Genomic DNA, 26,583 nt, shown 5'->3' on the forward strand with positions numbered 1-26,583 from the left:
CAAGACCAGACCCAAGACCAGACACAAGACCAGACACAAGACCAGACACAAGACCAGACACAAGACCAGACACAAGACCAGACACAAGACCAGACACAAGACCAGTCACAAGACCAGACACAAGACCAGACACGAGACCAGACACAAGACCAGACATAAGACCAGACACAAGACCAGACACAAGACCAGACACAAGACCAGACACAAGACCAGACACAAGTCACAGGGTAAACAAGGACAAGGAATGCTTTTGTTGCAGTTGAATGTGAATAGCTTGTGACTTGAATTCAGACTGGAGGTCTTGTGTGGTCTTGTGATGGTCTGAGGTGGTCTTGATGACAACATTGCAGTGTTTTCTGCACGCTGAGACCATAGAAAAAAAAACCAATCTGGATTCATACAATACATAAGCAACCAAACTTTGACTCACTTGGTATATATTTATTTAAAGTATTTAACTATTTTAGAGTAGATCACAAAAAATCAGTAACAAAATTCGTGATGTGACACAAGCAATTACACCATATGTAATGACATTAAAAACCTGTATTCATTTTATTATCCTTCAATAACTCACTTGAAAAAAAATCAAGTTATCAATTCTGTCTGAAAGTTGCAGAAAAAAAGTTGGCTTTATAGAGATGGCTGTTCTTCACAAGAAGTTAACAGTTCTGAAATCAAGCATCTTCCATTACCAGGCATGTGCATTTGCCTTTAATCAGGTGTTATTTCAACTGGAGACATTAATATAAAAGTCTCATTCATTGAATTCACACACTCACGAATTTCCTGCCTTAAGAATACCCCCCCCCACCAATCCAAAATCCCATTACGAAAACAGGAACATCTGTGACTGCAAGAAGAGAATCCTAGGTGTAAGGAGGATGGAAAGGAATGCACATAGGAGTGTGTGTGTTTGTGTGTGTGGGGGGGGATCTGGTCTAGAACGTCATCCTGCCAGAGACTTAGTGTAATCTCATTGCAAAGTTACATCAACCCTCTTCCTAAAGTCAGACTTTATGAGACATGCATGCTGAAGCAACAGAAAAAAAAAGTTTCATATGAAGGTTCTGAATTATCTTGCAATTTCTAGTCCAAAATTAGTATTACCGGAGCGTGTCAAGTTTGTGTTAAAGTTGATAAGTTCATCATTAATCTTCTACTTTTAGCCTACAACACAATGTACCACAGGTTCCTTAATTATCCCACACATATAACTATAAAGTAAATGCTTGGGAGAGGCCAAAATCACAATCAAATCATGGCAGTTGACATTATGAAAGTGCTCCTTTTTTTGCATGAAACATGGCCCATCGTGACTCCCCCTCCCAGAATATTTTTCTTTGGGGGGGATGGGATGGGATGGGATGGGTTGGGGAAGTACTCCTCAGCAGCAGACTGCTACACCATCAACTGTGATGGGAATCATTCCTGAGGTTAGTTCACGGCAAAGAGGTGGTTCTCATCCCCTTTCCTTCCTTTTTGCATTTCTCTCCTGTTCTCTTTTCTTTTCCGTTAGCCATTCAGGGGGGAAGTCTAAACAGTAGCCGATGTTCCTGTGTTTTCAATATCAAGTAAATTGTCAAAACTTCTCATTTGAATTAGGCCTTGGTTGTTGTTATAAATTACTCATCAACTGAGAAAACTTTGTAATATGTGCCAATATTAATTCCTGTTGCTGGATTTGTGCTAACTTGAGTCAGATTTGAGTCCCGACTGAGACAGATATGAGTCACAAGTGAGAAGAATAAGCTGTTGACGTCAAAACCTCTTACGGGTCAAAAACTCTCCTTGGCAAATATACCTCAAATGATTTGAGTCCAAAGAATATGAGAAAAAAAGAAGCAAACAAAGTTTGACGGGGAATGGTTTGAGATGCTGGTAGGCTCTGAACATTTCAATCTTTGGGCCCCTCACACATCTCGCAAACGGCTTTGAGTGAGTTGGTGTTGATGTAAGTACACCTGGAGCACGTCCATGTTCCTTGAGACATTCCGCCAGCAGCGGCCATGGTTGTAGCGGTCGTGGATGTTGGGCTAGGTCCTGCAAGACGGAAGCAAGACGCTGACAACATCTCTCCGTTCAATAATACTTTCTGCATTCCAACTCATAGTTTTGGTCATCGAAATGTCACAAAATACAGAATGAGGCTTTATTTGCAGGGAAACCGACAAAATAATATCACATCTGCTTTGTACCTTTTTTACACAAAATTTCTATAATTTTCATGAGAAAAAGATGAAGTTCTGCATCTTTCACCAGCCAAAACATAATTAAGATCTGAGTTATTGGAGTTTGAGAACATCTCAGCAGAAGTCAAAGTCTGGACTCACCCTGTGCTGCCATGAAGTGTTCCAGTGTTGCCCACTGTTCGCTCTTGGACCACGCTTTGGCCAGTTCACCATCACGACTCCTCAGTGCATCAAGAAGTGATCCCATGTGTTCCTAATGATTAACAAAAGATAGCCACCAGTCAACCAGGGAAGGGATTGAGGACTTTGGAGGGACCAGCAACACAAACTTAATGTATTCAATGACCTTTGACCTGAGACCTCAAATGGAAGGTAGCCTGGTCATCATTATTACCCCTGAAACAGCGCTTACTGTAGATTAAATTGAAAAGACCAAGAGCTGGACATTGGCAACATTGGAGAAAGTTGAATAAACAATGTGGCAGTGCTCAACACTGTACAAAATGATTGGGTGCATTCAGCACTTGGAGGAATTGACGTGGCCATGCCTTCATTTTGCATGCAAACAAACAAGAGTGCATGCACAGTGTGTCAGCACAGCGAGATTGTGTTGCTAGGTAACAAAGCACCCTCTTTTTCACGAAAAATCCCGGCAATGCCCATGGGTGAAACCGGACGGCTACTCACCCTGATCGGTAGCATCTGTAAAGTGGCTAGATAAATCATTAAATGGAAATCCGACATGGCTTCCAGAAACTGGTCACCGCTGAATTGCTTCATGTACTGTGCCAAGGGGCCAAGGTCCTGTAGTTCCCCAAGCTCTGAGCGATTCTCTACTGGGAAATGCTTGAGTATCGTTCTGTCGTTGAAAGTGTACATAGGATCCTTAGGAAAGCCGCACGTGACCTGAACAATCGTGGGGAAAAAATTTCCGGTACATGTATTTGGTGCCTTGTCCGTTTCCCAGGTGATATAATAATTAAAGTAATTTATAATTCATTCATTTATAAAGTGCAAATTTCATATAGATATGTTCAAATGCGCTGTACAATGAAGACATTAAGCATGGAACAATGAATACATTTAAACATGGTTGAGCCGATGGCATACAAGGGCACCTCGGGCACCCGCGAAACGACCCACATTCACCAACATCAGTAAAGGGAGACAGTAAGAAGCAGTTACAGTTTTAGAGGTGGGAGGAAAACCCCAGAGGAATATTCTGGGTAAAACCAACGGAGTCAGGTAGGGACTGATAACCCAATCCACATGTGGACCGGGCCGGGAATCGAACCCAGGACCACAGAGGTGGAAGGCGAGGAAAGAACTACCTTGCCAACCTGACTCCCTGATAAGAGGTTTACTTGAAGTTCAGATAAGCCCAGAAACAGAGAAAAAGCTCAAAGGAAATTTGTTAAGTACAAACAGTTCTGCTCAACAAAAACACTACAAACCAAAATTTCATATATCCATTTTAAAAAAATGCAATCTTTTCACTATTATGAAAAACTGAAGAGTTTTAGCAGCATGTCATGTGTCTCTAAACTTCTTTTTCATGATTTTAACTTGGTAAAGTTGTGTTTAACCGTCTTAAATCTGTAGAAACTGACTGCAGACAACAGAGAGAGGGTAGGATTCTGAAACCTACCAAAACGGCGCTTATCGTCTTTTGGAACTAAACTCTTCATATGTTGAATAAATTGATTGGTACTTAGCTAAGCTCTTAAAAATCAATTAGCAACAGGTCAATGAGAAGGATTTTAACTCACATCAACAAGCAGAAACTCAACAGGGAGAGGCCTTGCTAATGATTTAGAAGTGTTGCCATAACTGTCTGTCTCCTGTATTCAAGTAAAGGTGTAAATTACATTAAGAACATGTGAGTAGTCAGCTATGCGATTGTGAATGACTATGCCCCAAGAAAATGAAAGATATGAAGGTTTCCAACAGCAGTCTGACAACTAAGCTGCATTTCCACTCTGTATCCTACTACAGCAAGATGTTTCCAGTTTGTGCACATTCAAATGAAAATTAATCAAACACACTCCTGTGTACATGGCACTAAGCAGGTCACTGTCATCTACAATTGTGTCTATGGTGGACAGCTTGCGGTAGCACCATGCAAGGATACGATCTCTTTTGTGAGTCTGTATGGTTCTGAAAAGAACAATAATTGTGTCCACCACAGAGTATCCAAATACTTGACAATTCATGGGTAAAGGCCCTAGAGAAAAACTGCTTGAGGTCTCCATAGTTTTCAATGCTTACCCTTAAGTCATACACAAAGAATAAAGACAGGGACACAACAGAAGGCAATACTGAGATATAACGTAACTGAAAAATGAAAACAAAAACAAACTAACCACCAACTCAGAGAGCAAGTTTGCCAGACCTGCCCCCCCAAGAGCACAAGTATACTGAAGACATAAATTCCTCAGTCCCTTTCCATACGATGAAGGAGCATGACCCAGTAAATTAATGCTGATCTTTGTGAATGAAAACACTGACCGTGTAGAAGACATCTGGTACATACTGCTCACTGGTTGACTCTCTCACATAGCCAAGCTCTGGGGCGTCTCTGGTGGGTACCAGGCAGTTATCTCGAACCAGAGCCATGCACTGATTGGAGACCTGGTAAGCTTCAGTGTGGATTTGGTTTGTGACATCACCTTAAAAAGAAATGAGAGAAAAACCTGGAACTCAACGTACGTTTCATTGCCCTCCAAACAAGCAATGACACCGCTTAAACACCAACATGTTGTACGTTTCATTGCCCTCCAAACAAGCAATGACACCGCTTAAACACCAACATGTTGTACGTTTCATTGCCCTCCAAACAAGCAATGACACCGCTTAAACACCAACATGTTGTACGTTTCATTGCCCTCCAAACAAGCAATGACACCGCTTAAACACCAACATGTTGTACGTTTCATTGCCCTCCAAACAAGCAATGACACCGCTTAAACACCAACATGTTGTACGTTTCATTGCCCTCCAAACAAGCAATGACACCGCTTAAACACCAACATGTTGTACATTTCATTGCCCTCCATACAAGCAATGACACCGCTTAAACACCAACATGTTGTACATTTCATTGCCCTCCAAACAAGCAATGACACCGCTTAAACACCAACATGTTGTACATTTCATTGCCCTCCAAACAAGCAATGACACCGCTTAAACACCAACATGTTGTACGTTTCATTGCCCTCCAAACAAGCAATGACACCGCTTAAACACCAACATGTTGTATGTTTCATTGCCTTCCAAACAAGCAATGACACCGCTTAAACACCAACATGTTGTACATTTCATTGCCCTCCAAACAAGTAATGACACCATTTAAACACCTACATGTATTTGTTACATGCAAAGTGAATGGGTGGGGGCATGGCAACTTATACTGTCAAAAGTGAAATCATCAACTGGTCTAAATCAGCACGCACTATTTATTATTAAGATCGAGTCCAACCAAGACAAATCAAACAAGATTACATGTACATGTATATGTGATTTACATTAAAACTTTGAGGTTAGGGTTACCAATGTGATGGAAAGCATGGAAGTATCAATTATGGTTAAAGACGATGTAAATCTTTGCTATTTGAGGGTCACAATGGGCATAGGAAGAGGAAACAGTCATAAACTGCCACATAGCAGTAGGCAAAATGTATGACATCTCTTTTTTGACCAAAAAAATATGATGAATCCTTAGGAAACATCCAGGATCAGTCCTTTATAATTTATAATTGTGTTGAAACCCAATGTCTAAACTTTATCCATAATCTAAGAAGGGCATCAAGTCTGGTGTAAAACAACACTTGGGCCCTTTTCCAATGCTCGACTAGGGCTCCGTCTCAGGCTTCATTCCAAAAACCAATCCATGATTGTGGGCCTGAAGCATTTAAATTAAATTGGATTACTGTAATTTCTGAATCTCTTGCATCTTATTTGATGTTTTGTGGCACTATTAGACTAATTACTGCGCTTACAGCTTCAAAGTCAGCTAGTAAATAAAACAGTTGAAGCCTTAGACGGAGCCGAAGTTGAGTATTGGAAAACGGCCTTGGGCTACAAGATCTTGTCAACCTTCTGATGGATTTGAACGATTAAATATGGTTGGGGTGAGAAAACTAACCTGTGACGATACATGTGACAAACTTGGATCCAAACGTCCCCTCAGCAGCCAGTCGGCATGGATTGGGATGTTGATTCTGATATTCCCCGGCCATGATACATTCCTCCGCACTCAAGAAATGCGCATCCTGCACAAAGATAAGTCACTGCTACAATTTATCTCTCTCAAAAAAAATCAAATACTCCCACTTTACCACTGAAAAAATTCCAACAGTTATTCTTTCTTTTAATTTTGTCACACTGTTATTGAATTAAGTTTTCCTTTGGAAGAAATAAAGATATCTGCCAAGGTAACAGTGCAGAATAGCAATAAACATGGCGATGAAAAATGGATTGAGATGAAATTAACCAAGACAGATATCAAGACAATAACAATGTGTCCAGCAAATACCGTTGTCAAATAAACAATATTATTAGTACTTTGGATTTTACTTATGGGACAGTAAAAGTGTACATTGCTCACCATATTGCGGACATGTTTAACTGTTCCTTTAGTTAGGTCATCTGCAACTAAATCCGTAAAAATCCAGCCAACCTACAACAGAAAAAGTCAAATACATGATCCTGATATAAACAACAATAATTGTCCCCATTTTGTGGGCTATTCTTAAAAGAGAACTGGTTGGAATACACAACCTGAATTTTTCTTAATGAATCTAATTAACTATGGTAATAAGGGCCAAAAATTAAATAAGTAAACTTTTATTAAATTATTCAAATAAGAAGTTGCATTTAACCATTTGAAAACCGACACAAGTAAAAATTGTCCAACATTTCAAGGGCCACAAAGGTTGCTTAAAAACTGATAAGATAGAAGCAATATTTATCAACCTGTTTACTGTAAAACTTGGAACTTTACCAACCCACAAGGTTCAAATGTCCAAAGTTATATATTGCTTATATGCAGCAAAGATAAGACTTGATTTTCTGGAAGGTACATGTACAATTATGTCGCAAGTCTAGAACTCATTACATTAAAGGACAGAACCCTAAGGGTGCAAAAGTTTCCACCAGACGTGATTAGGCCTGCTCCCCGCCCCCTCTCATGATAAGCCCCTCCTCCTCTGCTACTCCTCATAATCATAACAGCACAAAGGTTTTCCATGCATTAACCCTGAACTTCTAGTTTAGAAACCTTCTTACCCACGCACTAATAAAAAACTGGTTCATATTTCAAAATGTTTTCTTTAAAAGGAGATTTAGGATGGAACCATTAACCATCCTTCCTGGCCTGTAAAAATGTAAAAAGTCCTTAGATATGAGGAACAAGTTTGCAAAAGTGTACTCTGCATATTTCAATTTCTGAAAATGATTTTTGTCAGAAATTTGAATTTGAATCCAAGGAAGGAGGGGATCCAGAGTGTGGGGTAGTTTGTGGTGAACCAAATTTTAACAAACCCAAAATAGAGAGCCTGGGTTAAGCTTTATGGCCTGACTGCCATCACAGAAAACAAAAATATTGAACCTATTTCACAACTTTTCGAAAATATTTATATAAAGGATGATTTTTATTTCAAATGGAACTTTTCTCCTCTCTTGAATCTTTACCATGTTTATCCCTTCTTCCTAAAGCCTGTAATTTAACCCCTATAAAACTTTTCAAAACTGTTCCAAACTCTACCTATGATTGAAGAGAAAAATCTTCAAAATCTTTAGATTACACAATCACAATAGAAGGGGCCTTACTATCACACTAACCTCCCACCGCAGGGTGTAACAATACATTCATGCTATGCAAGACCAGAACTGCTAGGGTTAATGAGTTTCAAAGGTAAAATACAGTTTAACTAGTGTCATTGCAAGCTGAGCACTTTGATAAAGTTAAGTGTTCAAGTGGAAGCCTTCATACCATGGACTACAATGCTAAAAGCACCAGAAGGACAAGACAGGGTCCCCACAAGTCAAAATTTGGCTACCCTAAATGCATTCCAAGCCAGGGCATGCACATGAGCAAGTTGCACTTGAAGCTACATTTATCAAGGTCTTACTTGCTTTTATAAGTGTCTTGTTTTCCCCAGAGGAGTTTGCCCTTTTCAAGGGCTCTGACCTATTTGACCAAAATCAACAATTCAAAGTGGGCCTAAAGGTTGACCCTTGAACTGTTTACAAGTTTTCCCCCATTTTGTGTCAATTCTAATGCAAACCTTGACCCATAAGTTATCTAACCTTGTGTTGTTTAAGCTAGCCAGGGATGGGCCAAATGACCTTAGCAGTATTTTTTCCCAAACAGGCAGGTGCACAACCCTTAACAGCCTCGTCCTTTGAAAACAAATCCTGCACTCTTGTGTTTCGTTTCTCTGCACCCTAAAAAACCCACTCTTCAGAGTTTTGAGTCTAAAGTGCTTTTACGGTATTCTCAACAGCATTTGCCTGTACACCATTTCTGATTGGGGGAACTCTTTTTATCAGTACTGGCCACATATGGTGAATTCTGGTTTGTATTTTTATTTGTCTTTGGTCATGATTTATAATGTTGCAAGATTACTTTTTTTAATGTTACTCTATCCCCAAACCACAGAAATAACATCTACATGTATGATGTGATAAAAGCTCAGGCAATACACCAACTTTTCCCAAGCTGCAAATTGATAATGATTTACGAAATAAAAATTTCCTGATATGTGCAGGAAGTATAGAACTCACAAATTACAATCAAAAACCCCAAAGTATCCATCCAAGGTTGTTAGAGGATAAGAGGATAAGTACTTATGGCCACTTGTGTGATTGCTAAGATATGTAGGTCAAGCCAGCAACTTGGAAACCATTAACTAAACAGTACTTCACCAGTGTCCATTCCATTGTATGGAAATCAACAGCTGCTTGCCAACTATTTTTTATCCAGAGACACACATAATGATGCAATAAACCCTATTTGCAAAGAAGCCATTTTTGATCGGGTTCCCAGAATCTTATTCACTGCAATCTGTTAAATGAGGTGGTACCAGACTATTTTGGGTTCCATGTATGACTTCCATTTTTTGTTATGTAGTGTAAAAAAGGTTGATATAATTCATCACAAATTTATGTCATTCACCAGCATCACTGACCTTAATTTGTGATGCAATTTTATGCATTTATTCCATTTTTATTCTTGGGTTCCCGATATAAAGAATTTAACCTTAAGTTTTAATTCAATATGGCTGAATGGTTTTTAACATTTTTCTTCTCCTAGTTATACTCATATAATTTTTCTCGACAACATTTTCCCAGCAGTCCAGTGGTTAAGACATCTTAACTGGTAAACCAGGAGGCCAAGGGTTTGAGTCCTATTCTGGATTCTGGACATTATTTGTTCACTTTCTATCCACTTCAATTTCCATAAGTGGTGCACAAGTGGCTTAAGTTAAGCCAACTTAAAACCAATGTCCAGAACAAGTGCTCTGGTGAATGCAAAGGGTCAAAGGTTAATAAATTGGACATTGATATGCATGCTACTACACGGGCATGTGTTGTGCATACGTAACGGTGCTTAGGAGTTTTTGTGCCTTCAATGCATTATGGTACAAGTCATTTTGCAAGGCAAATTTGGACCAAGTTGTGAAGACATTTTTCTTTGGTCCTTGCCTAATAGGTGAAATTAACATGTGTTCCTAAAACTACGGAAAAATGTGTTACGCATGCAGTGCTATCACGCTATGTGTGTTTTAACCAATCTGTTCAGACTTGGCAGCATGTGAGTAGAATCAAGTTTCCGCAAGGTTCTCCCGGGTAGTTGAACAAATGGACTAGACTGTTTTGGGGACCAGGATTTTCTGTGCAAATGCCCTCCATTGGTGTGTATTTGTGCACAACTTACGTACAGTGTCGTTGCACATAAGGCCGGGAACCAGGCAGGAGACTCGTCCTGCCCAAGCAGGCTTGTCATTTTTTCTTATGAATTCAAAAACTAAACCCCAAATTATCAACAGAGGGAAAACCCCAGTGCATCTTTTCATTTCCCTATAAAATTTTGCTGACAGTCACATTATTCAAATTCAATTGGAGCTGGTTCTGAGGTTATTGTGGAATATATAAAATTATGGAGTGTTGATTTCTGCTGGACGGCCAGATCCACAGCTAGATCCGATTCTTGGTAACAGTACAGATCAGCTGATTTGTGGTTTGACCAATGTCACTTCATTGCTTGGCGAATTTCCAGGTTTTCGCTCAGTCAACAACACTGTTAATCTCAATGAATTTTCTGGTCCTCAGCTGCTGACAGTTTGCTTTGGCCTTGTCAGGAAAAGCAGGATTCTCTCCAGAGAACCAAGGACTAACCTCATGCTGGTTGATAGCTAGGAAGTGTGAAAAGGGTCATTGCTTTACACAAGTATTCTCTTGAGAAAATAACACAGTTTGTGGAAGTTTTTGGTATTGAAACAAAATCATCCTAAGGTGTGAGAGGTATTGAAGGAAACACTTGAAAAAAATGAAACCAACCTGAATGGTGAGCGGGCAATTGAAAGATGGAATATTTCATTCGTTTTGTTGGGTTGAGACAGTACTTGGGCCAAGTCAACCTCCAGGACATAATCTATTGAAACAGGACTCAAATTTCACTAAGTTTACTACTTACACTGCAATGCTGTCTTTCAAAAATGTCTCTTTTGGCTTAATTGGTTCTAATAAGCTTACATGTACACAGCATTTCAGGAAATATTGGAAAAGCACAGAGAGTGAAAAACTTGCCTTGTTGGCTGGTGTAAAATTTTGCCTTGAATCTAAATACTGCAATTTCTGGGTTAACTCAATAGCAGGTGACACGAATGGTCTGTTAATAAGGGAATAATTTATTCAATCACAAAGCGCAAAATTTCATACAATTATGTTCAAATGCACTTCAACTACCCAGGCTGTACAATGTGGTCGAGCTGAGGGCATACAATGGCACAACAGGCAGCCACAAACAACTGTTAAAGGGACACCGTGACATTGCAGTAAAAAACTGTAAGGGTTGATTTTTGTGGAGGGAGGAAAACTGGACAGCCCAAAGGAAAACCAATGTGGCACTAGAAAGAAGAACAACTCTACTCAAATATGGCCCTGGCCAGGAATCGAACCCAGGACCACAGAGGTGAATGTTTTGTGCGCTAGCAACCCATGCCATCAACTGCTTTATTCTTTATGATGAATTCAATGATGATACTAAGGACTTACATGTATATTTCTAACTTAACTCTCAACTCAAATAAATATCCCAAACTGACAATTATGAATTTAAAGGAACATATGCCAGGAATGGGATAACATTGAAAAAGTGGGCCACATGTTCATCAAATGAAAAAGGAGTGCTTGCCAGAAAAAAACAGGCTGATATGGCACTCCATATCATGTGGCGTGATGAAGGGTCAAAAGTCAGCAGATCAGCCCACAATGCCCAATCAACAACTTTTTGGGTGCCTGTGTTGTAACAAACATGATAACGCTCAGGGACCCAGTTCCCAAGTTCAGGCAAGTTGATTTGGCTACAGAAAAAAACAAAAGAACTAGTTGCGCAACGGCCAAACTGATAAACAAAGTCTCATTGTGAGGTATGAAGTGGCCTGTTTCCAAGATATGATTTCTTAACTGTTTCTGAGGCCTAGGGAACAAACTTTTGCAACTGTCTTTCAGCATGTGCGATCACATGAAGTAACTTCATAAATGTGTAAGTTCCACACGTGAACCAAGAAATCAAGGAGCATTTTAAGCACGTACTTATCTTCCCTTCGATCACATATTGTTCACAGCCTTGTTCTCACAAGTCTCAGTGGTGTAGAATACAACCAATAACATTGCAATATACATGTATGTAATCATCAGTGCGGGAGTACTTGTGCATGGTGAATACAAGGTTTTGCATGGTAGCCATCTTGAATGGCAGTTCTTTTGTTCCACAGGGAAACCTTCTTTGCGCATACCCTTTTTAACAAAAGAACTGTCCTGTATAAAAGATGGCTACTACAGAAAGCCTCTATAGGACAGAACTGTTACAGGCTTTTGCAAACATCAGCTAACCAAAATCTCTTCACAGTTTTGATTTCAGTTTTATGCTTAATTTGATATTTCAATTTAGGGTTCAGCACTAAAATTTTGTTTAGAACAAGCACAAAGAATACAGTATGGCTTTCAATGGTTTAGCAGGATCTCTTAACGACATGGAGGATGGGCCCAACCTTACCACTGCTGAATGCAGCACGCTTCAATACAAGAGATAAATTTTATGAGCTGTCAGATTTTCTTTGAATCGGTGCCAAGCAGATTACCCGTTCATCCAACATGCACTTCAGAAGCTCAACACATGACTTCAACAGCACAGCCTCAAAGTGGCACAAACTCTAGTTGTTTACAAGCTGTCAGATACCAACAGCTGTTTCTATAAATTAAACGCGTTCCACATCACAACTTGGACCTGGCCCATGCATTCCACCCTTTGCCCTTCAGCCTAAGGGATTTCGGACAGGATTGTCCAAGTTACTAGCCAAATAACAGTTGACCTGCCAGTGATGGTCCATGGTCCAAGCACACCAATAAGGAATTACCCTGTGTTTCTAAGAATTAGCTGCTCAAAAATGGGTTTACCACCTGGTGTTCAGCCATCAACAAGTTTGCACTGCTATTGATACCATGCAATACCATTCTGGTTTGTTCACAAGTTATCAAATGGCCTAACAGCAAGTCTTACAATATGTCAACATGAAGGACAATAAAAATAATAAAACAGAAACAGAATAAAGGCAGCCAAGTTATGCTTTTCAGATTCTAACAAAAAAGTCAACAGTAACCATGTGCGTTAGAGCTACTGTGGTAAAAAACACCAACATATGTCACATGATGTCCATTCCGCCTACCCCAAAACTCCGCCCCCAACTTTTTCCAATACAGGATCGCCTGTACTGTGCAGTGCACTTTTGCACATGGGTGCTCAAATCCAGATTGGTGGTCCATGTTTACACGCCCCACAATACACATGCAAGGCTCAGACACTTGCCACCTACATGTATAGCTATTAACTTCTGCATGGCCCTTTTCCAAATCTCAACTTTGCAGTTTGTTTTCGTATGTTTACAACATGTATTGGAAGCAAATGTGTGGCTAATACTAAAATGATCGAATGTTTCTGTAGCAGAGTGGAAGCAGTACTACGCTCTCAAGTTTGAATACAGGGGACTAAATTCCTACAAATGAAGACTGAAGCTGAAGCTGGTGTCAATGGCAAAATTGAGGCTAAACAGTGCTTTCAGTATAGGGGTCTGTCCACACTAACAGGTACATTTGCGTGACATTCAATACAACTTTCCAACTGTAAAATTTTGCCATTATTTTTTTGCTTACTTACAAGTTGTATGCCTTCACTGTTTCTGATTGTTGCCACAGAAATGTAAAGATAAATTGAGCAGTATCTAAGAAATTACAGAAGTTAATTCTTGAAGGTATAACGTTTGTCACATGGACAAACACTTTGTTCCTTAAATGTGAAAATTAAATTCAAAACATAATTGAAAATTACCTGCAATGTATTAAATACTCTTGTTAGTTTACTTTTAGAAACTTTCATTATCTCTTAAAAACAATTCCAGTGTAGATAACACTGAAATTTATTTCAAGAAAAATATGTAACGTTTGTCACTAGACAGACATCACGTCTGTCACATGGATAACGTATGTTAAATGAACAGACAGTTTTCTGGTGTTTGAATTAGAGCATGACAACAGAATTGTTTACAAACCAGACTTGTTTCAGTTTTCAAAATCACTTTTGTTAATAAGACTATTAAACTTCAGTAAAAATGAACACTATGTAAGTTTTTCTAAACGAGTAACGTTTGTCACATGGACAGACATAACGTTTGTCACATATCGTAGCCTGGGGACAGACAGTCTTCTCATTTTCATTTCAGCAAAATGAACCATTTTATTTGGTTTTGTGATAAATGTATATGTACTCATAACATAAGTCTTGTAAGATTTTTACATTTGGAGGGAAAATATGGTTGTGACAAACGTTACAAAATAGCGGACAGACATTCGCAATTCCTAAGATCAAATTTTAGTTTTGCCATCCGATAGAAAAAAATAAACACAAATACATGTATGATGTAAACTATTACAGTAAAAACTTTTCTCGGGAAGATACATGTGTATGTTTTTGCTCAGGTTATCTGCTCAACGAATGGCACAATCAGCCTGTTTCATGTTTGTCACTTTGTGGACTGACATCGTGATGTACGTTATTTCTTTAGCTACATGCATCCTTAAATTCCGGTTTAAGAACTTAAATAAAAAGTCATGGATTTTGACACATTTCTCAAATGTTATACCTGTAGTACCCATGTTTTTACAGATAAATTGCTTTTCTCTGTAAGAGTGGTATTTCAGATTACCTGAAAAACATGAGCTGACACAGTTGTGTGCATGTCCCACCAGAACCCCTAATATACATGTAAGCTGGACATTTTCATCAAGATCCTGATTAGTTTAACAATGAACAACCAAATCCTATTAAACTGTGTAAACTAAATCTACATCAGTAAAATTGTTAAAGTTCATTTCTTGACTCTCAACCCTGTTAAAGAAAGAGATGATTTTGGTTATGTGCAAATGTATCCATTAGTGTTGACAGACCCACATCTGAACGGAGCATAGAGCAATGTAAGATGACAACCAGCCAGTAGACTGTGTTTGGGAAATAAATTAATATTTCACATGTAACACAGAAGACAAAAGCAGAAGACAAAAAAGTTGTAGGTTCGTCTGCCAATCAATACACCTGTATGTTTGACTTATGAGGGGTTGCTGATACACTTGATAACACACTACTGGGCTTTTCATGAGATAGTTGTGAACTATGTTGAAGAAAATTCTATTCTCTGCAGAAACAGCATGTAATTCCCATAAAGGGAATGCAATATTTCCAAGTGAACAGGCAATATTCCCACAGGTAATATTCCCACAGTGGGCATGTGTTCAAGTGAGAAGGCCCACATTGGGCATGCAATATTTCCAAGTGAGCAGGCAATATTCCTGCATTGAGTATGCAATATTTCCAAGTGAGCAGGCAATATTCCCACATTGGACATGCAATATTTCCAAGTGAGCAGGCAATATTCCCACATTGGGTATGCAATATTTCCAAGTGAACAGGTAATATTCCCACATTGGGCATGTGTCCAAGTGAGAAGGCCCACATTGGGCATGCAATATTTCTAAGTGAACAGGCAATATTCCCACATTGGGTATGCAATATTTCCAAGTGAACAGGCAATATTCCCACATTGGGCTTTCTTCCACTTGAACAGCCCCGTATTGGGCATACAGTATTTCCAAGTGAATAGGCAGTGGTTCCCAGTAAACCCATCAAGGGTTGAGAGTTCTGAGCACCTGTCAAGCATCTCTTTTGTAATCCATAAGCTTAGACATACAGACAAATAGTTAAGAGACAAACTAACCTTTCTGAGTCCCATTTTGCTGGCAACAAACTCCACAGCTTCAGCATTATAGTCAGGTAACAGCTCTAAACTGTTCACTGTAGATCGCTAAATGAGTAATAACGAAAATGGGCCTGTTATCATGAAATGAAAAACAAATTGTATGGAAAACTTGTTGGGTTTGAGTGATTGGAATCAACAAGGCCGAATGGGCTGAGTTGAGCCAGACTGGGTAAAGTTGGTTTCTGGTAGTCAAATGTGATATTAAGCAGGTCTAGATGGGGCTAGGATGGGGCTAGGATGGGTTGGCTAAAGGGAAGCTTGTTGAACTGGACAAGACTAGGATGGCCTGGGATGAGTTGAGTTGAGCTAAGCTTGAGTGGGCTGTTGTAAAGTAGGGTCAGCTAGGCTAAGAAGGGTTCATTAGACTACACTCAGCTGGAATTTGCCTGAGTTGAATGGGGGATTTTCCACCACTCTGTCTCTGTCTCTAGCTTTGCCTGATTTCTAACCCCCCGACTTTAAAGTTGTTAGCAATGTGAAAAGTCAATTCCCTATTCAATCTACAAGAAAATCCCCTATTCAACCCAGGCAAGTTCCAGTTGAGTGTTAGTCAATTACTACAAAATGTCGTGCAAATAGCAACCCAACCAATGAAGTCTTTGCATTTGCACACGGTCAGCCTAAAAGTGGACGATGATGACAGAGCTAACGCCTGAGATGGAGGAGAAACTGATCATTCCCTTGGATTAGAATGGGCTGAAATGAGCTGAGCTTGGTCAACTTCAGTAAGATGGAGTAAGTCAGAATTGTCAAGGTTAAGCGTGGTTTAGCTGTTGGCAGACTGGTTCTCCCATTTCAAAGTGGGTTGGCCTGCTAACACATTAACCCCTCTTGATCCAATTACACTGACAAATGCATGTTTATACACTTCTTACGGTCCACGTTTTCGACAGCTGTGGGTGTGGTTGGGGTAAAGTTACTGGGGGGGCATTGTTCACCTTGGGCTTTCTGTTTGGGTCGTGGACCAAGGGAACACTTTTGGTGGGGGTTTGCTCATAACTTACTTGCCCTGTGTACACGCACACACTGCAGCGGTTCACCAATGGAGAGGGTAATTTGGGAGTGCTTTTTTTCTAGGAGTGATCTTTTAATATTTCTTTTGCTTCCGACTATTGGTTTCTTACTTAATACTTTTTCAGTTTCATTGTATTTAGGAATTGTTTTGTGGTTTTGGTGAAGAAGTTGTGTTGCTAATTGTTGCTTTAAATGATTGAATTATATGTAAGTATTCTATAATCCCACTGGTGGCAGCACATGAACAAATCTTAATAAATCATTTTCTATACCATTCAAATGTGTTGAAAATGATTACAAACCAAGCTTCCCTTTTCCTCACCTGCGGAGGTTCGTAAATTGCTGATACTGTTGCTTTGATTCCAAGTGGTACATCTTTATGGTGCTCATATTTGCCATAAAGGAAACCCATACGTTGGTTTCCCGTCTTACGCCAGTAGTCCAAGAATCGATCAAACATATATGGATTCTCAAACATCAAATTGTCTACATGTCGATATGTCTGTAGTAATAACAAAAGATAACAAATACAATGCTCTTAATCACAGATGAGGGTTAATTTCATTCTATGAGTGGAACTTAAATATATTTAATTTAATTGCTTTATTTCAAGAAAACAGGCAATTTGAAAATTATGTGGGTGAAATTTTGGAGCAAATGTTTTACAAGGGCATGTAATAAAATGCTATAACTCTGAGGTTAATTAGTAATCTTGAGTTTCTGCACATGGAAACTGGATCACTTGATGATGGCAAATGCTGTTGAAAAATCTTTCTTTTCCACCATTCCATAAACTCAGATCAGGTTAAAAATTGACCAGTTTTAAACTTATGGATAAAAACTAGGGCATATGGAAAACAGAAACGGAGTTCATTTTTATGTCCAAAGATTGGTCATGACTGTTTTGGGTTATTAACAATTTGAATTCATCTTCAAGCTTGCCTTTTCTTTTCTGTCTTTGAATGACAAGGTTATGAGTGTCCATGTTTATCTCAATTAGGTACCCGGTGGCTGAGCTACCTGTAATGCACACCGCTTGGTGTGCCATGAACTCCAAGGAGCCCTACCTACCTGTCTGTTGAGTGTAATGGCACTGGGCTGACATTTAGTGCATATGCCGCCCGGCCAGGGGGCGTGCTCCGTGCAACCTGGCTTAATCTTCAGGCTGATGTTATCAAGGAAGGCAAACTTGCCTCTGGAGATAAAAATAAGACAAGTTGGTGAGCAGATGTGATTTTGGTTGCACTAGGACAGGGGTTCCATCGTTCATCAGTGAATGCTGTAGTGAGCGTCACTATTTGTGACTACATTCCTAAAGGATACAGCCTAGTTTGGTACACGTTTCAAACAATCGAGAGTAATCAGTGCATAAAGGCAGCTTATTGCCTTGATGAACTCTGACAAGGAAGTAATGTATTAACGTCAATATTAAATATTGACCTAACCAACAAATCAAAAAGTTAGTTGGCCTGATGTTTCGATCCAAGCGGAACCTTTCTAAAAGGCAAAATGACAAGTATACAGAGACAAACGGGCAAGTAAGAAATCAACCAAGCATGGAAGACAGCCATTGGCTGGAAAAGAGAAATCAACCAAGCATGGAAGCATGGAAGACAGCCATTGGCTGGAAAAGAGAAATCAACCAAGCATGGAAGACAGCCATTGGCTGGAAAAGAGAAATCAACCAAGCATGGAAGACAGCCATTGGCTGGAAAAGAGAAATCAACCAAGCATGGAAGACAGCCATTGGCTGGAAAAGAGAAATCAACCAAGCATGGACGACAACCATTGGCTGGAAAAGAGTACATGTAAAGGGTTTTACGAATGTAAATCAGGGATCCTGCAACTAAAGGACAATTAAATTCCATGAATTTCCATGACCAAATTATGAAAATCCATGACCCAATAACGCTATTTCTTGGATTATTTGGACATTTAAAGTTGGGAATAAAATCACACATTTTATGCACTTATTTCTGATGATAGAAATCACACACACTGTCATAGTGTTTAAAAATTCCTTGACTTATCTATGGCTTTAGTCATGTTTACAAATTTGATTACTTTTCCAGGCCTGGAAAATGAAACTGAATTTCCATGACTTTTGCACGACTTTTCCAGGCTGTGGGAACCCCGGTAAATATGAATTAAACTTGACAGCATTTCACAGTTATTTTACAGGTTACTGCTGAAGCCTAGCAACTCACTTGTCAACTCCTCCTGTGAGTTTCCTAATATAGGAATGGAAAGAGAGATGCTTGATGGGTGGATCATGTTCTTGCAGATACCTCTGATCATAGGGCTGCAAGAGAAAAGAATAAAAAAGCCTCATTCTTTAATTAAGTGGACTAAGGGAACACTGGTTCCTTGCATGGGGGGGAGGAAATTTGTTTTGTTGGGAAATTTGGGACCGAGTTGTGGAAACAAACAAGAAAATCTCCTAACAATGACTATTGTTCAACATGTGCGTAATCTTCACAGCTGCAGTACCAGTACATGTATGTGTGCTGACCTAAGTTTTGGTAACCTGTCAATTGGCCCTAAGTTTCCTGGATCTTTCTGAAATGATGAGTAGGTTTTGGGGGATTTGTAGATTTGCCAAGGGCAGAGTCTAGCCAATAATGCTGCATACACAGATTACTGAAGCTAGATATGGAAAACACAGAAAAAGCACTACATGTTTCCAGCTCATTGGAGAATTTAGGATGTTTCCAGAAAGTTTTGATTTATATTAACAACAATGCCGTAGTGGAGTCTAACACAAGTCCTCGTGGTTTATCACAAGTCATTCAATCAACAGCCAATTCACAATCTATTCAAATGAACAGAGACAAAAGCATTCCTTTGTCATTGTTCAACCTGTTACTTATGAATGGATTTTGTGAACAGACTTATGAGGTGACTTGTGACTGGACTTATGAATGGAATTATGAAGGGACTTGTGACTGGACTTGTCAAAGGACTTGTGGAAGGATTTGTAACTGGACTTGTGAGGTGACTTGTGGAAGGACTTGTGAAGGGACTTGTGAGGTGACTTGTGGAAGGACTTGTGAAGGGACTTGTGAGGTGACTTGTGGAAGGACTTGTGAAGGGACTTGTGAGGTGACTTGTGGAAGGACTTGTGAAGGGACTTGTGGAAGGACTTGTGGAAGGACTTGTGAAGGGACTTGTGAGGTGACTTGTGGAAGGACTTGTGAAGGGACTTGTGAGGTGACTTGTGGAAGGACTTGTGATTTGTAATGGACTCAACTACAACACTGCTGTTGGATTCTTTTTGATTCTGCTAGTTCACTGGATTTAACTTGACAAGAGTTAGGGTTAATGTTAAAAAATAATCATTCTGCAATGCAAAAATCAAATCATGTGTTAATCATGTGATTGTTTACCTCCAAGGGTACGCAGTGGACACACTTGGCATTGGCTCCGTGATGACATCTGTTGAAAAGTGGTTAAAAAAATTAATGTGACTCTTGCTGATAAATAGTGATATAAAGTGATAAATATCTAACTGTCATTGAATCTTAGGTAATATCACGAAATAAAAGCATTCTCTTCTTATAGACCTTTGATTGTAAGGTTTGCCTTTCATTGATGTAAGGCACTGTGTATATATGCTGAATATTGTTCAGCAGCTTTTGAGAAGAAAACGGTTTCCCAAACTTGGGTGGAATATGAACTAATGACTATCTACTTGCTAGGAAAGTAGAGATATGACAAAGCAACCACTCAGCTTTACTGGAGTAAGCTAGCAGGATACATACATGCTAGACCTGTGCAGTATGAACCGTATGCGTTATGTCAGATGATGAGATGGCCTATGTGCAAGAATGTCTAAAGGTCAACTCACGTGACAGATAACTTAAGCTTGTTTCAAGAAGATGAGAGTTTTCAAAAGTACACGTCTATCAAGGCACAGCACAATAGTCCTATATGGTTGGCTTATGGTCTACAAGAAAGCAACTGTATAGACCTTTATCAGTGATGCTGCTACGCTTGTCTTTTTCCCTGTAGACCCACTGGCAGTAGTAATACAACTTCACAAGTTGATAAAAGGGAACAGACTTTTTTTCTTTCCAGCGTCAGTTTGGTAACATTGCTTTGAGTGGTGAATAGTCAACTTCGTCTCCGTCTCAGGCTTCGTCTCCGAAACCAATCCCCGATTGTGGGTCTGAAGCATTTAAATTAAATTGAAGTACTGTAATGTTTGGCTCTTTTGCATCTTACTTGTTTTATGGCACTATCAGACTTACTATTGCTCTTACAACCTCAAAGTCAGGAAGTGAAAAAAGAGTTGAAGCCTGAGACGGAGCCGAAGACGAGTATTGGAAAAGGGCCCAAGATGGTTGCCTCATAATAGAGGCTAACACCACCATTCTCTGTAGAAATCGTGGTAACGGTGTTTTTGAAATTAATTCAGGGAAACTCACAGTTGGTCATCTCGTTCTCTGTAAATTTTTCCGTCAAGTTTGGTGAGGAATTGGTCCACATCATCCTCAACGATACTGGCAGCCGACGTGCTTGCCTTGTCAGCCTGTCCATCATAGCTTGCTGTTTGATTGGCCACATATAGCATATCTCCATGCCTGTACACAGGGAACAAGACGAACCTTTTACAGTCAGCTGTAGGGGTCAGGGGTAGTAGGTAAACCTTGGGCCTAGACCCGGGTGAAAGATCACATTAGAAGTCCAAATTGGCCTCAAAGAACCCTAGAACCGCAAGAACCCTAGCTCTAAGTCAAATCTAAGCTTAGAATCTGGCAAACTTCACCAGTCTTCAGACTGACATATGGATGCAGCTACTTTGGGACTCGCAAGTCTGGGAGTAATTCGACGAGTTCTATTACATTATCAAAAACAACTTGTGAATTCAAACCAAGTCTAGTTGAGGCAGAAGTCAAACTGAATCCCATTTGGGAATAGACTCGAGCGAATTTCATGTCTACTTTCGGTAAGTTTTTACAATTTTGACCCATTTTTTATCTAGTTTTAAATCAGCATTATCGAGATTCTGCAGAAATGACAGAACTTACTTGATTTTTGAAGAGTTCAAGGTGACTTTGCTGGTGGGTTTCAACTCCCTGATTCTGTTTCGATCAGCAAATAATTTGAATTGGTCAACTGGAATCGCCACTGCCTCAGACACCTACAAATTTAAGAAAAATAGCGACAAATGCACAGTCCAGGAAATGCTGCTGAGAATGTCTGTGGAAAGAACAGTTACAAATCCAGGTATTTGAATTTAAAAAAAGGGGAACAATTTGTGAAGATAGACTGCTGAAGATGAATTAGGAATAGTGAGATATCATCTGCTTGAACTGAACAGCTTTGAAATTCAACTGGATTGAAATCTAAAAAAATTAGAATATGAAATAATATTTTTGGCTTCAATGCCACAAACATTGTTGGTGTTAGTTTTGTTTTGTGTGTTTTTTTTTCATGAAAATGGACAAAGATTGTATCTTGTAGGTTTTCCTTAAATATCAGCAATAAAGAACACCTCAATTGTGATGCATGCAAATGATGGAATTTAACAATAAATAATTAATTTAATAGCATTACATCTTCACGTCATTGTAAATGCAAATGTAATATTATACCTTTTGAAAAAATTTGTAGAGCGTCATTGTCACAGGAACATTGACTCTCTTGGTGCCTTCGGGTGACTGAAGACGGACAATCTGCCGGAGAAGCAATGATGTTTGGGGAATTCATTAATATTCCTGATATTCAGTGGGATAAGTTTGGTGGGAATACAGGGCTCTTATGACACTGCCTTGGTTGTGTATGCTGAAAACATTCTGAAAATCTCAATCCAAACAATCATTATTGCTGTTTTATTGGGGAAAAAGAAAAACTGGTTGCCATAATGTCTGCCAAGTTACCATATCCACAAATGTGTTATGTTTTGTTGGCAAAATTGGAGGAAATGGGTGGACTTGAAAACTACCAGAAATATGTAAATTTGATGAAGAAACACTAAGTTAGGAGTTTTTCTGTCATGGACCACAGACGTTGTGCATGAGGTCTGGAATAGTCGATAGATATACGAAACTGTTTCCCCAAACCTGGCCAAATAAACACAAAAACAATGAAGGATTTTACAACTTTTACAAACCCCAAAAGGCTAAGGCCTTTAAGTTTTAACTTGTGTAAAACAATATTGTTTCATCATCAATTACAGGAACCTGTACAATTTCTAGCTTTTTCACTAATTTAATTATTTCAAAAGTAAAATGTGATTATTTGGCACAATGAAAAGTGTTTCCTGCTACTCCCCGGTGTGTGAGACTCCTAACAACCAGCGCATTTCAACTTGCACTCAATTTCCTCACATACTGTTGTCAAACTTCTTGTTGAAAAACTTCAAATACTGTACCATAACCCTTATAACAAATGCTGTTGAACCTTAGCGTAGAATTTCCCAGTCATGAAATTTTGTCAAAAATATGAAAATGGTGGTGTCTGGAAATTGGGCAAGAATTCAGCTGAGTGTTCCCCAATGTGGCACACTTGAAAGAACCTCAGAACATCCCACGTAAACATTTAGATATTCTTTAACCTTATTAAACTGCCTACATATAGGCCCTTTCAGCTAGGATACACCCTCAATCCTTCAAAATCTTCTGATATTTCTTGAATATGTTCTGTGGAGGGGTGCCCACTGCCTCAATCCTTCAAAATCCTCTGGCAATTCCTCTCATTATGTTGAGGCAGTGTGAATGGTATCCTAGAGCAGTATGGAGGATTTCACATGTAATGTGGGCATAAATTAATGCACGGCTGAAAATAAAAAACATATGGTCCAACCCACGACCTTGAGACAATGCAAAGGTTGCAATCAGCAATGCATATTTGCCATGCAGCCTCCATTTTCCAAAATTTTGAAGGATTGAGGGATGATTAGGCATGTTAGGGTTAGATTTAATAAATTCTTATAAATTATTATTAGGCCTACCTCCACTTACATACCTAACCATAAGTTTGTTAAAAAATCATGTTTTGTATTTTTGGCACATTTTAAGAGAGTTCGTTTTGTACTTCAGAAAAAAAATGGGATATTAAACAAAACTAAAATCTCATCACAACTTGGCATTCGCGGTGGGCATGACAGATGAGTAAAATCAAGATTTTTGAACCAGAATATTAGGAGTTTGATGAAAATGTCACCTACACATGTCAAAATGAAATCTGAGGTAAAAATATTACTCCAGCAAGGCACATGAGAAAAAAAAAAAATTCAAAGTGCCCCACCTGAGATGCCACACCACGTTAGGGTACAACAACTACATTGTCGGTATGTGAGATGAAGTGTGAGTAATGAATATAAATTACTTGTCATTGGAAAGAGCTTTGCAAATGCAATAAAATTATGCAAGAATCAGCTCAGTCGGATGTTTATTAACAAAGGTATGAAATTTTGGGGAATTAAATATTCCCATCTAAGTGTCCTACATATCATATCAGAAAACTGACCCAAATTGAAGTCAATCATTTCACAACTTATTAAATACCTGGAATATTAAGTTGAAATTTCTTGGGGATTTAATATCAAATAAACTAGAAAATATTATTTAACACTGATTAATAAAACAAAATAACTATTTTGACATTAATTAATTATCGTTAGTTATTAATTATTATCATACATCTTATTACAAGAACAGGACCATCCACCAATGAAAGATCAACTTATGTGAGCAATGAAAATAAATGTCTTGTCAAAATGATTGTTATTACCTGTGTGACCACTGGTTATTTTTCAGTAATTAACTGCAATTTAATTAATGTTAATTACACTAGTATGCCACTCACCCCCCAAAAATAACTTGCAGGACCAAAAAAATTACAGAAAAAGAGAATTTGTGCCACTGAGCAAGGAATCCATCCAATTATAGCGTCAACAAAGGGAAGCCAGGAATATCCATCTTCATCTGCTTTGCAATTGGCCTTTTCTTTGTAAGCCTACAAACAAGTATAGATTGGGCATAATAACACTTCAAATGTTACTTAAAATGTAGTTTTGGATAAGATTTGCAACTGATGTTGCCTATATCAAAAGCACACCGGGCAACAAAATTCCTCTAAGAATTGCTTGGCATATAATTTGCGCTGTGCAGTCGCGGCAATCACTTTGAGCGTACAAAATTTGTGCGATTCGGTAAATTTCAACACAAAATTCCACAAATGTAGCTTAAGCTTACAAATTACAGGGTTTCATTCTTATACTATCCTATCTTCAGGTAAAGTCTCAATAAAATCCATGAGCACAATATTCAGATGATCCAACAGGTTCCAAAACATCTTACAAAAACAAGTACTATTGATTTGTACAGCAATAAATTGCCAGTTGTCAACAATAGTCTAGTTTCACATATCCCCACCATACTCTAGCAATGGGCGATAATCTGAAGGCACCGTTACTGATTCAAAGACATGACCAAATAGGGACCCACTATGAGCCGCTATTTCATGTACCTACACATTTCAGTAACTCCTAAATCAAATTAGTTTCCACTGTTCTGAAGGCCTCCTTGTTAATCTCCCTAGTGGAGAGTTTTTCAGGAGGATTTCTTCCAAGTACCAAGTGCACATGCCTTATCGCTAATAGTTACTGATTTTGCGCAACTGCGGAAAGGCATGATACCTTTATACTATTGTGCAAAATCACTCTTGCACTTTTATTAGCGATAAGGCTTATCAAGGAAAGAGTTCCATATATGGATGCCACTTGACACACTGTGCACAAACTCTATGGGACTGGTCTGAAAAAAGTGTTTTCAAAGTAACCTGTTTGCTTTTTTCCCTCCTAAATCAAACTTTTCTGGGCATATTTTTTGCCTTCTGACGGCTAATGGGTTACTTTAGTATAGGGAATAATTACTGGCGTCCGTATATGGAACTCTTCCCGTACATCAACAATACATCCATGTAGGCCTAAGACAGGCCTACAAGGCTACATACAACGATCAGAACAAATTATTATGCGAAGTGGTTATCGTTATGTCAGCCGTAAAGCATCTCCCATTTTGTATCGTTACGGCAATGAACTGCGCAAGTGTGATAACGTAGCTGATCATCACGACGGTTTATATATTTTAAAACTACCGTGATCACTGAATGCTTGTGGCTGAGCGGTCAAGGTGGAAGGTTTGGAAGCACTGGTGTGCGAGTTTGAATCCACGCTTGGACTATTTAATTTTTTTTGCCTAAATTTCATGTTTTATACCATAATTGTTTTTTTTGTTGGTTTCTAATTGTAGCCTATAGGCCTTAGCAGGAATCTTTTTTCTTTTCTCATTGGAGGCTTTGGAGGATATTTTTTAAAGGGAAATAAATTCTGAAATCTGCACTTAAGTTAGCGTGCTTGCACAGTTGCAGTGCCGTAATGATTGGAAATGGGAGATGCGTTACGGCTGCCGTAACAACAGCTACGAAAATTATTATATGATACGCACAATCAATATGGATAAAATAGTAAATAGGCGCCTGGCCTACTACCAGCCTACAAGTACAACATTAAATAGCCTATGAACTCTAAATCCAAATCATTTATATCAATACTGGTGGCAAAAATCATTAATGAGAAGCAAATGACGTACGATTTCATTCGGCATCTCGATACTTTTTCGAACACAGACAAAACTACAGTTTTTCTCTCGTTAATTCAGGAACCGGATAGATGAAACTTCAAGTCATGCAGGCTGCCATCTTTGATGAGATCATTTACTCATGAACCTTTTAAAAAAGAACTGCTTTTGTCAACTTAATTTTGTAAAACACAGAAA

At 38.9% G+C, this 26,583-nt stretch overlaps 1 protein-coding gene and 1 long non-coding RNA gene across 3 annotated transcripts; one reads left to right on the forward strand and one right to left on the reverse strand.

Annotated features, from left to right (window-relative positions):
* Window positions 1-516: 516 nt before the first annotated feature.
* On the reverse strand, window positions 517-26,550 carry LOC110988837 (nuclear protein localization protein 4 homolog). Its single transcript, XM_022252725.2, has 16 exons — window positions 26,398-26,550; window positions 22,396-22,476; window positions 21,829-21,941; window positions 21,226-21,381; window positions 20,185-20,233; window positions 19,006-19,100; window positions 17,870-17,993; window positions 17,121-17,300; window positions 15,743-15,829; window positions 6,799-6,870; window positions 6,337-6,463; window positions 4,701-4,861; window positions 3,962-4,033; window positions 2,880-3,098; window positions 2,334-2,445; window positions 517-2,043 (listed from the first exon to the last, which is right to left on the reverse strand). Exons 1-16 carry the CDS (start codon window positions 26,410-26,412, stop codon window positions 1,898-1,900), a joined length of 1,809 nt encoding a protein of 602 aa, XP_022108417.1. The 5' UTR covers window positions 26,413-26,550; the 3' UTR covers window positions 517-1,897.
* On the forward strand, window positions 13,313-17,933 carry LOC147798696 (uncharacterized). Of its 2 annotated transcripts, none has more exons than XR_015425929.1 (3): window positions 13,313-13,562; window positions 16,404-16,519; window positions 17,799-17,933. It is a non-coding gene; the product is annotated as an uncharacterized LOC147798696 (long non-coding RNA). The 2 variants fall into 2 exon arrangements; XR_015425928.1 differs by lacking the exon at window positions 13,313-13,562 and adding an exon at window positions 15,052-15,234.
* Window positions 26,551-26,583: the final 33 nt, after the last annotated feature.

Source organism: Acanthaster planci, linkage group LG07 (genome assembly GCF_054643075.1).
Source record: "Acanthaster planci isolate LZ-2023a linkage group LG07, COTS_SCS, whole genome shotgun sequence".
Taxonomy (NCBI): domain Eukaryota; kingdom Metazoa; phylum Echinodermata; class Asteroidea; order Valvatida; family Acanthasteridae; genus Acanthaster; species Acanthaster planci.

What these genes read in the sequence shown, in the direction of transcription:
- LOC110988837 (XM_022252725.2), bottom strand. An exon ending in TACCAGATGTCTTCTACACG is followed by an intron (nt 4,034 to 4,700) that starts GTCAGTGTTTTC and finishes ACTTGAATACAG; the next exon opens with GAGACAGACAGTTATGGCAA. An exon ending in ACACTTCATGGCAGCACAGG is followed by an intron (nt 2,044 to 2,333) that starts GTGAGTCCAGAC and finishes TCCGTCTTGCAG; the next exon opens with GACCTAGCCCAACATCCACG.